This window comes from Orbicella faveolata, unplaced genomic scaffold (genome assembly GCF_042242905.1).
Source record: "Orbicella faveolata isolate gen_17 unplaced genomic scaffold, um_ofav_v1 contig_13, whole genome shotgun sequence".
Classification (NCBI taxonomy): domain Eukaryota; kingdom Metazoa; phylum Cnidaria; class Anthozoa; order Scleractinia; family Merulinidae; genus Orbicella; species Orbicella faveolata.
This window is the reverse complement of record NW_028301540.1, coordinates 8,156,381-8,167,500: the sequence shown is the minus strand read 5'-3', so window position 1 is coordinate 8,167,500 and position 11,120 is coordinate 8,156,381. Positions and strand designations below refer to the sequence as shown.

Genomic DNA, 11,120 nt, shown 5'->3' with positions numbered 1-11,120 from the left:
TGTTGTTACTGATGAAAATAATCCAACATGTACATGTATGTGAAGTAAACTGCGAGCGATTTTATACTTTCAGCCCGAACTAGGATCACATCAGCAGATCGAGGTGTAAGATGGTGTAATGATGAAAACAGAGCCATGATTTCAAGCATTTCAGGGGAGCCACCAATAATGTTGATCACATAACAGAACTGTCTTCTGTGCTTTTTGGTAACATTTCCTGTTCTTTCTTATTGAGAAAGACATGACATTGTTATTAATCATTATATTCTTTCTTAGTTAACAATTGGGACTCCTGCACAAAAGAAGTTTATTTACACATTTTTTGTTGTTGTGGGGTATGACTGAAATGTAGTGGCTACAATATATTCAGTCCCCAAATTTCTACCAAATGAAATCTCACAAAAATACCAAAGTAGTATACACATGTAAAAAGTTAAAAAGTTTTGTTTTCTAACTTGATCCCCAAAGACAGTTAGCTATCTTCATTTTTGTATGGCATCTCCTCCTGCTAAAAGGGTTTGCACCATCTGTTAAAGTATAAGTATAAGCAAAATCACTCTGGCATGAACGATAAATATGATATTTTGTTGCTGATCATGAATACTTGCATAGGCTTCTGATAATAATTTTACTATTCAATTCCAATGTGATTTGTTCTTTTTCTCGACTGAGATTGTGGACTACAGGAGCTGTTATTGGGTTCCATTAATTAATTTTGCTCATAATGATTAAATTATACCAAGAATTATAAGTCCATGTAAGCTATAAGTAAGTTATATTATGTACGTGTATTTTGTCTGCACTACACAACCAAACGCACTCAAAGATTATCAGGCATAGGTACATTTGTCAGAAAAAGCCAGCATATCAAAGATATGTTTAGATTGACACATCAATTAAAGATAATTTATAGCAAAATGGATAAACAATACATCAATATCCTGCATGCCCCAAAGCTGGAGATGGGGTTATAAGGCAATCATTTAAACAACTGATTGAAATAATTTATAAATTAGAGAACACTATTTGCACAACACTAGGGAACAAATTAACCTTATTGGACGCTGCGAATGGCAAGGCTGTCAGTAGAATGTCACAAATTTCTCAACTCTTTCTTTCTACAAAAATACTAATCCTGCAACTTTGCTTAAGACCCAGTTCTCCATTTCGTGTTGGCAAAATATTAATTTATGCCATGCCCAACGCCAGTTATCACAAAATTGATTTAAGAGCAACATAAACCAAGCACAATAAATATCATTTTTAAGCCAAAAAAGCAATTATTTGAATAAACCATGACATGATGAGTAAGTTGTCTCCAAGAAAAACTGATTAATTTAACAGACACTTTAAATAATTAGTTAATACATGTATCATAGGTGTTTCTTAATAATGTAATACAGTTTATCTGTCACAATGTTGCAGCTACAGCTGTATGATATTACTACACACAGTATGGGTTGCAGAACTCAACTTCCAAGTCAGTTTGTTCAATGAACTTTGTGCAGAAATTATTATGGCATCAAGTTGTCTGTGAATATAGAGAAACCAAACAAAGCATTACAATCTTAAGTAATAAATTATCGAACTCTTTTACATGTATGTACAATGTATATTCCATTAATATTGGGGATCTCTCAGAAGCTGCATCTATGATGATTTAATTTGCTCCCAGTGCATTTTTTTATGGAACTTTTCACACATTAATATCTCTGTTATGACAGCGGTCTCTGTGTTCTATAACAATTAGTACACAAGAAAAATACACTCAGTAAAATATTGTTTGCAATAAAAATCAATCCCTATAAGCAATCATAAGGACCTTCAATTTATATTTCTTTAGAAATATCTCACCTGGCCATGGTTGCTTTGAAAATCTTTGCTGTTTTAATCCAGGTTGCCCATGTGTACACTGTTCGTATATTGACTGACAGGAACAGGGATGTAATCATACTGTATATCGCTGCTACTTGAACACCACTGAACATACAAAGACATATCAATTATAATTTATAACCAACAGATGACATTCCTTTCATTGATATACAGTGTCCTTCATTGCTAGTTGTTTACTGAGTGTCTACAGTAGTGAATCAAATGCTAGGGGGATGGCACCAAAACTTTCACAGTGGCAGGCTCTGTCCTGAGATGCAAAGCAAACATATATAACTATTATGAACTTGGTGACTTGCTTTTGAGCGCACATACAATTTGCTTTAAACAAGAAACTGGAACATTGCAGTACAACAATGTGCATGTAGTCCCAATCAAAGGGCCATCCAGGCTGTTTGGTTGTACATATAACTGAAAATCAGACTGAAATGTAGTGGCTACAATATATTCAGTCCCCAAATTTCTACCAAATGAAATCTCATAAAAATACCAAAGTAGTATACACATGTAAAAAGTTAAAAAGTTTTGTTTTCTAACTTGATCCCCAAAGACAGTTAGCTATCTTCATTTTTGTATGGCATCTCCTCCTGCTAAAATCAGACAGAAGATATTCACACGCAATGTCTGAGAAATCATTAATTACAAAATATGCTTTAAGAAATATCTTACCTGGTAAGGCCAACTTTCAGAAATTTTTGTAATCTAGACTGGCTGGCCAGTTCATACATTTGACAAGTTGACACTGGGCATGTTTGTAAATTTGTGCGCTTCAACATCACATTACAATGTACATGTAGTAGCGTTGGTCAACTGAAAACAGCATAATTTGGTTAATTAATTTACACTGTACAATATTTGGTTATATATTGGTGTATATCGTTGCACACCAACAGATGACTATTAAAATTGATTTACAGAACATATTGGCAGCTAAATCATAACAAGTGAAAAATTGAGCATGAGCCATTTACATGTACATGTAACAGCCCTCACCTCAGAACTGTCATAGATATAATATATTTTCAAACTTGCTGAAATTTCAGATTATTCAATATTAACATGCACGTACATCTTTAACACCCCTGCGAAATAAATTCCCAGTAGTCTGGGAATTCCTAGGAATTCCTAGGAATTCCTAGGAATTCCAAATTATTCCAAGACATGCAAATTATGCTTTATCCAAGACCTTAGAATTTCTGGGAATATTTGGGAATAGTGGAAGTATGACTGGGAATTATTGGGAATTCCTGGGAATTCCACGTTATTCCAAGCCATGCAAATTATGCTTAATCCAAGACCTTGGAATTTCTGGGAATATTTGGGAATAGTGAAAAGTATGAGTGGGAATTATTGGGAATTCCCAGGAACTCCTATTATTTCCCAGACTGTTTTTAAAAATGTATTTGGAATATCTAGGAATTTTTGGGAATAGCTAAAACACATGAAATATTGTCGGAAATTTCTATAAATTTCCCAAAATGTCAAAATTAAAGATGAACTCAGTGCATGAATCAGTTTCTGTGAATTAGTAAAAATCAACACGATCATTTCTCTGGAGTTCCATACCTTTTTATTGTTGTCAAGCTCCAAGATAATTATTTCCAGACAAATGTACATTAATTCCAGTTTAAGTCTGACAACTCAACGTAAAACTATAGCACTGATAACATTGCTTTTTAGATTCAACATGATTTGTTAGTGTATATGTGCCCGTATGGACCCTTAAATCAAACACCCAGAGTTTAACTGATAGAAAAATGGATGCTCTTAGATTTGATAAATAGATTAAGCAAAAAAATTCTGTCATCATAAATGAATATATATTATTTACAATTTCAATAAAACCAAAAGTATATATATGCATGTATATATTTAATATAATTGTAGATTCACACACATACCCATCACAACCCACTGTTGAACAATTTTTGACTTGATCCTGTATGACTTTAGGAAAAAGAGGAAGACATCTCTCACAGATGTCATAAATGAAAAGCTCACAGTTTCCACACACTTGCTGTACATTTGTAAAACTGTACTGTGACATTCTCTGGACAAATTACCGGTAGTTTCATTAAAACAAGGATATCTTTAGCAGCCTCTCATTGTCATACAATGTCTTCAAATTAAGGCCAGAATAGCCATACAGGCATATTCTTCGGCAGAAAATGTTTTTTTCTTGGGAACCATTAGTTTCACTCTCATTAGGGGAGTCCAGTGAATGGCCATCAGTGTCAGAGTTCTCAATTTCTTCAGAGGAGTCGGAACTGAAACTTCAACATCATTATCTGAATCACTGTCTGTGGACAAATCTGAATTGTTGTGTATTACATCAATTGGTATTTTTGTAGCCTTTTCAGGTATTGGCTACTCAATTTCATCAAATGCTTCTATGAAACTTCAATTCTTGCATAAAGGTTCACTCCATAATCCATCAAAGTCATCCACAACATTTTTGCCAACAGCCATCTCACTCACGTGAGCCGAAAACTGTAAGGTGTTCTGTTCATGGTGCTGGAAATGATATCCAGGAAAAAGGGATGCAAGAGAGGGAGATGACGTCAACTGGCCTGTGAAGACTGCTTTAAGCGATTTATGTGGTCGAATCTTGTAGATTTTGGTATGGGTATACTGGTATCATCAATATGTTTCTTGTATTTCCTTGTCCTCGCGGTCACTTTATTCATGACACAACAAAATCAAAAGAATAAAAAAGATTATGAGTTAGTGGGAAACAAATAAATAACTGACATAAATAAATGACAATGCAAATAAAAAAAAACCTACATCTTGATGTATTGAAAAGACTATAGATTTCATATCATGCTAATCCTTATAAATAATTCAAAGGGAAAAATGACAAGCATTGCAAATTTATACTTGCTGCATTGTGCGGACTGGGTGTTGAAATAGATTTGGTGGACTAATACAACAAGCTTAAGCTCATTTCGCAGAATTTATCTCGTTTCCTCAGGTCGATCTGAAACCTTTTAGATGAATTTCGGCTTTTGGGGTTTTTAAAGAGCACACAATGCATTGCTTAGTTTGATTTATAATTTTACAATTATAGGTTATCATAACAGAAAATCCCTATAAATTTGGATTCCTTACCTTTGCAGTGAACTTGATTTAAGTGCCTCACGATCCTTTATCTTGACAACCGTCGGGAACACATCAACCAGTTAAAGTACGTTCCATTTTCCTCCTTGATTCATTCGTAAAAAGTTTGTGTAGTTTTTTCCTTTTGAAGCTAGACCCATCTTTCAAAAGACCACCAAAACAGCTTGGAAAGGGAAACAGACTTGCCATCGAAAGCGACTGGTCCGGCAACTTCGTTGCCAGTCTCTCTCTCCTTCTTGTTCAGTTTCCATTCTCTCCTCAACTGATCAATTGAACCAATCACAGCACGCGAATTTTCACGTGACTATCCTTGTGACTGAACGTGACAAAGATCGCGTTATTCATTCTCTTTTGGCGCCCATCTATGAATTCAACGTTAACGGCTGATCGCTCGTGCGTTTTAGTAGATTTCACTTCCAAAATTATATCAAAATGGTTTTCGCTGCGGTCCTGTGACCAGAAGAAAACAGCGTGAGTGTCATTAACGAGAAACAAGTTATTCTTGGCGAAGATTTGGAGCTAAAAGAAAGTCTTACTGTGGATGTTTCAACGGGGAAGAATTCAAAGGACAAATTAGCCGTATACAAAATTATTTGGTGAGTAATCGAATTCAAGTAACCTTACATTATACAAAGTAAATTCTTGTATTTAGACAAAAGCTTTTGAATGAACTTTATCATCACGAATCATACACGAGTGGGTCACTCAGTCATGGCATAAAATGAATTCTGGCTAAAGCAAAGTTGAAACAATTTAAGTTGCCCAGAGTGCGTCCCTAAACAATTTGATTTGCGAGTAACAAGTCCTTTCTCTCGCCTCACTTGTTCAAACGAAATAAATATAGCAGTTCTCTCTGATCCCAGTCAAAGTTCTTGACAGAAACTCCAACGAGGCAGCCAGTGTGCATGAGTTTGATATGTCTCCTGTGTGTTTCAGCCTGACTGTATGGCAATCCGTGTTGATCTTCAATTTTTGTCCATCCGTATATTCTTTTGTGTTTACTCTATTATTTAAATGTTCCTTAAATGTTTTAAGTGTCTTTTTTAGTATTTCTAATGTCTAAATTTGGCTAAAAACCGTGATATACACAGTGTATCCTTCAATTCGAGAGTTGTTGATACACTTATAGAAGAAGGAAAACCTTGATTTAATCTACTGTAAGCTCAAGATTTATGTAACATATTTATCAATAGTATACAAGCACCTTCCATTATCAAGTCTTCTCTTTTAACATTTCAACCAGCTTACAGTCAGGTCTTAATTAGCTGCGCGTATTAAACTGTGAGCACATAAATATTTGGATCTATGTCTTACAGTACCTCATATATATCGCAATGTAATGTATTTTGTTAAATTTTGTTTTAGGTGTCATACAACAAAGATGAAGATGAAGAGGCCAGCTGTTGACAGCGTAATTAGAGGGCAACAAAAGAAGCTGCGGAAACAAAATAAATAACTAAACAGCAGCTAAGTTTGCCCAAACTCAGCCTTTTTTAATTTTAAGGATTGTTTCAGTTTTGTTCTTATCATTGATTCTTTACATTCATGAAAATCCAGATTTGTTCCACATAATAACAATAATTTAAGCTAAAATCTTGTGTATGGAAAATTGTTGGATTTGTAAACCAAAAAAGTAAGTAAATCATCTGAAAAAGTTCTCTTTTTATCAAACATGTAAAAGTTTGACCTTCATATCTGTTTTCAGTTTTACTTTTAATTTTTGGTGTAATAAAAAAGAAACAGGATAATTATTCTAATGACTTACGTTTAAATTCATGTGATATGTGATATCAGTGACTTTATTTGTTATTTTAATGCTGGGCATTAATCATCAAAATTTTGTCTGGCCTACAAATGATACAAAATTCCCAGTTTTTCTCAGATTTTCCAAAAAATTCCAACCTATTCTCAAAAAATCCTACAAATTCCAAGTTATTCCCAGAAATTCCTAGGAATTTTTGAGAATTTTAAGGAATTTTCAAGGTGAGTATATTTCAGTTGGAATTCCAAGTCAGCTCTATGTAAACTTGGAAGTCCTAGGAATTCCTAGGAATTCCGAGTCCGAATTACCGTGAAAATTCACACCTTAGATTCCTAGGAATTCCTAGGAATTCCTACGAATTCCTAGGAAAAAATTCCTAGGAATTCCTAGGAATTGTTAAAGTTATCTCACAAGGGTAGTGTGTTTGCTTTACATTCACTTTACACACAACCGGTATCCACCATAGGCAGACTTTTAAGTTTGCCTTTGAAAATAAATTGCATCATCTAATGCATCTTTCATTACCTATTCTTGTGACGAAATGACACAAAATCCAAGTACAAGAAGTCATAAGCATAAAACTAACTTAATTACCTGGTAATGCTTACAGCACCTCATACTGTCTGCATATGCCGTCCATAAACTGGTACTGCCTGGACAATACTCATTATTTTTCTAATCACATCTTTTAAAATGTCGCTGTTATATAATTTGTCCTGAAAAGGCAAATGCATGAAATGTTATGCCTTTGGCACTCACCACATACCTTTACATGATGTAAAATGTACACCAAGTCATGATCGACATTCACAATTCTTTTTACTTTCATTGTAACTTTTTTTGTAACTTTTTGCGGTGTCATTTTCCCACACTTGAAGACAGGACTTCCACATTAGGTGGTAATTCTCTATGAATTCACAGGGAGTGATAACAAATAAATGGTGACTAACTTTAGCAAACGAGGCATTCAAATGTCAGATTTTAACGTTAACTTTCTTCGACGAGCAAAAAAGTAAAGCACAACAAAGAAAACAGTCAGTGACATTCGGTTAATAAGTTAGTCAATCAAAAAATTAGTGTGAAAAAGAGAGCAGAGAGAGAGAGTGGAGCGAGGAATGCACTCTCACCAACTAAATTTTGAATGTACATAAGTAAAAGTTATTTTTATTACCGAGAAATGGTCAGGGCAAGGACTTCTATGCCCTAAATTTTTTCTACGTGTGTAAATGTCATTTTCACTGTTCAAGTTACCGAGCACAGCTCTTAGCATTTTTTTAATTAGTACTATCTCACTGTTATGGAACATTTCCATAAGTGTAAATACCACACTAGGGAATAACATCTCATTAGGAAAATAGGGGCCATGTACCCCCAACCAAAAACAGTGGCACTAATAAAATGAAATAGCAAATCAAAATCGAAGTAGAGCTTTACTTGCCGACAGGGTTTACATGCATAATCGTCTCGACATTTCGACTACAAGCATTTCACCAAACCGAACTAACTGGACAACAACAAAATAAAACGAGGAAATCTACATTATAAACACAATATGCATATCATTACAGCTGAGTATCAAACAGCAAATCCCTTCTCAATGAAGGATGACTGAATGAAAGAAAGGATGAAGAAAATTCGTTTAAGCTTGCAGTGTTAAAGTTTAACAATTATTCACGCTTAAGCATAGATTTGAATATCACAGTGTGTATTTTTGCCGACGGCTTAATTTAGCTTTGCAGTCATTTTATCGGCGGTAGCTTTACCAGTCTTCAACCAAATTAACCTGGAAATTCCTCCCAAGCATTTCGTCAAACCGAATAAATTGAACTAACAAAACGAGGAAATACTTTGTAATCACAAGATGTAAATATTCACATAGGTACGTCAAAAGTAAATTTAGCAAATCCTGTTCGCTTCGGCTTAAAATGGTTTGTTGACCTGTCTTGGTTTAAGAAATTTTTGTAGTCTAGGAAGCGGTTGTGCCAATTAACACAGAGAAAACTTCAAAACTCGCCCGGTAGTGTTTACAAATACAGATTTTTTTTTTTAAAACGTGACGACGAAACTCGAGACAAAACTTGATTTGTTTACAATATGCAACTTACAACCTCGATCCACAAAACCACTCAAGTGTTATTGTTATGAGCGAAATTAAACCTGTGTAATTTACAAAATGCCTCACAGCATGGCTTCAAATAAGGAAGACTTTAAAAAAGGATTCCTACTGAAAATAAGCTTATCTCGCCGAGGCAACTTCATAATTTCCATAGCAAACGCCACAACAAACGTCGCTTACCTCAAGTTGGCAATTCACTTCGGCCAGTGCAAATCTTCCAGGCAGAAACTTGCTGCAAAAGTTGTGAAGACTGACCGGAACTGATCTAATCTTTTCGATAGATCAACGAATCAACCACTTTTTTCCGCTGTGTTTTCTGTTTTACACTAAACACACAGTTCTCTAGTTCGTCACCTGATTTTAATCATGTGACTTTTCTTGCTCGGCTGCACAGCATCTCGACGCGCGAATTAATTGAGCGGTTCTACAGTCGTCGGGTATTACGTCTCCTTTCTATAGTCCTCGTTACCTTTGCTTCACGACATTGTTCCGTATTATTTCATCGCCTTTCTCTAGTCCTTGACTCGCTATAATTAACGGCAGTGTTCAGTACTGTTTCACCTCCTTCCCCAGCGCTGGCCCGCTCTCTTTCACGATCTTCTTCGCTACTTCTTTGCTACTTCTTTGCCTGTAATTTCTTGCATTCCGTTTCTGTTTTATGCTTCAGTGCAACCCCATCTTAAAAACGTTAGATCAACCTCCGCTATTATTTGTTGATATGGCAAATAGAAATGAGTTTTCTTTTCTTTAAAAATCCCGCCAAAAAAAAGATGGCATTCCTCGGTTCCCCCCTTTGCGCTACCGCGAGGCTCCTCTCCCCCTCCCCCAGAGTCTGTACGGACGGCGTTCGCTCGCTCGCTCGTACGGTGACGTCATAACCAAATTTTCTCGGCTTGATGGGTTTACCAAAATTTCTAAGGTATGGGGCTCTGCTCGCGCGCCTTCGGCGCGCGGGAGCTCCGCTATAAATAATTAGATTTCTTTTGCTACACTCAAACTGTGTAATAGATAAATTATCTTGGATCTCGGAGGCATTTTTACAAAAATACTGTTCAGCCTACGCTGTATTTTATAGCTGCTTTTGCTTCATTTGTGATTTTCTCATGAATCACTCATAAAGGTGTATACTATAGAATATATTTTTTATATACTAAGGATAATTTAATAATTTAAGATGGTTGCCACAGCCACAGGATCTTGAAATTCCCTGACTTTTCCCTGACAAATGTAAAATTTCCCTGACCAACTAAATTAAAAAAATCACAAGTTAGTCCTGGTAATGGCTTCCAACCTCACCGCACAGCCAACCTCTCCACCCATTTAACATCATTGAATAGGCAAGAAATAAATTAGTACTCTTAAAATTTCACTTTTCCCTGACTGCTCTCAAAGACTTGAACTTTTCCTGACTCAAAATGAAATTCCCTGACCTTGAAGAATTATTTTTTCCCTGACCATTTCATGACCTGTGGCAACCATGTTTAATCGTACAGACAATATGTTGTGCTCTGAATCACTAAAAAATATATATATTGATAATTCATACAAAATATATATTTGTAATAGATATTGTATCTTATGTTAATTTGTATCTAAGATAAATGTTTACAAATGTTCTGTTCAGCCTATTTTGTAGCTGCTTTTGCTTGATTTGTTATTTTTCCTTGAATCACAGAGTCAGACACTAACTTGTGCAAATGGTCAGAACAAAAATTACATTTCTCAGCATCAGCATTTTTGGGTAAACCACAATTTGGAAGCAGCTCAAACTGAAAGGACACAATCTTCTCCTTACCATCACATTGTATAGAATACAAATTTCCTTCTATTCTTGTCATTTGATCTCTTAGCATTGTCCCATATCTGCGAACAGGTTCAGTCTTCAGAGCAGTTTGCCCCGAACAACAGGAAATTTTCTGCAGAGCTACACACACGTTGCCCAGAATTTAAAAAGCTGACCAGCCAAGCCAAGGCCTGGTCATCCTTTCCAAAGGGTGCCCCATCCCCAGCTATTGCCACTTTAAAAGACCCCTTTTGCTTACCAAACCAGTTAAGCTTATCCCTTCTTTTATTGTTGGCACTGAGGTAAAACTGTGCCATTTTAAACAATAGCTGGAGAAGGTCCCGATACTTTCCATTGAAATATACATTACATTCCTCATCAATCCCATTACAAAGTGTTTCCTTCGCATCACTTAATTCACCAATGTTAATTTGATTAATTCTATG

General features: G+C 35.5%; 1 protein-coding gene and 2 long non-coding RNA genes across 3 annotated transcripts; 1 reads left to right on the top strand and 2 right to left on the bottom strand.

The window, feature by feature from the left end:
• Window positions 1-426: 426 nt before the first annotated feature.
• On the bottom strand, window positions 427-2,790 carry LOC149114842 (uncharacterized). Its single transcript, XM_089285763.1, has 3 exons — window positions 2,563-2,790; window positions 1,855-1,980; window positions 427-1,531 (listed from the first exon to the last, which is right to left on the bottom strand). The coding sequence occupies exons 1-3, from the start codon at window positions 2,667-2,669 to the stop codon at window positions 1,426-1,428; spliced, it is 339 nt and encodes a 112-aa protein (XP_089141889.1). The 5' UTR covers window positions 2,670-2,790; the 3' UTR covers window positions 427-1,425.
• A 650-nt stretch (window positions 2,791-3,440) lies between these two features.
• LOC149114841 (uncharacterized) lies at window positions 3,441-5,396 on the bottom strand. The gene is made up of 2 exons (XR_016206209.1): window positions 5,005-5,396; window positions 3,441-4,570 (listed from the first exon to the last, which is right to left on the bottom strand). It is a non-coding gene; the product is annotated as an uncharacterized LOC149114841 (long non-coding RNA).
• An 8-nt stretch (window positions 5,397-5,404) lies between these two features.
• Window positions 5,405-6,655, top strand: LOC149114840 (uncharacterized). The gene is made up of 2 exons (XR_016206208.1): window positions 5,405-5,609; window positions 6,379-6,655. It is a non-coding gene; the product is annotated as an uncharacterized LOC149114840 (long non-coding RNA).
• Window positions 6,656-11,120: the final 4,465 nt, after the last annotated feature.

Excerpts from the sequence above, each read along its gene's own strand:
- LOC149114842 (XM_089285763.1), bottom strand. The coding sequence starts at position 2,669 with ATGTTGAAGCGCACAAATTTACAAACATGCCCAGTGTCAACTTGTCAA. Across the intron at positions 1,981-2,562 it reads CTGAAAGTTGGCCTTACCAG|TGGTGTTCAAGTAGCAGCGA; the intron begins GTAAGATATTTC and ends TTGTATGTTCAG. Across the intron at positions 1,532-1,854 it reads TTCAAAGCAACCATGGCCAG|ACAACTTGATGCCATAATAA; the intron begins GTGAGATATTTC and ends CTATATTCACAG.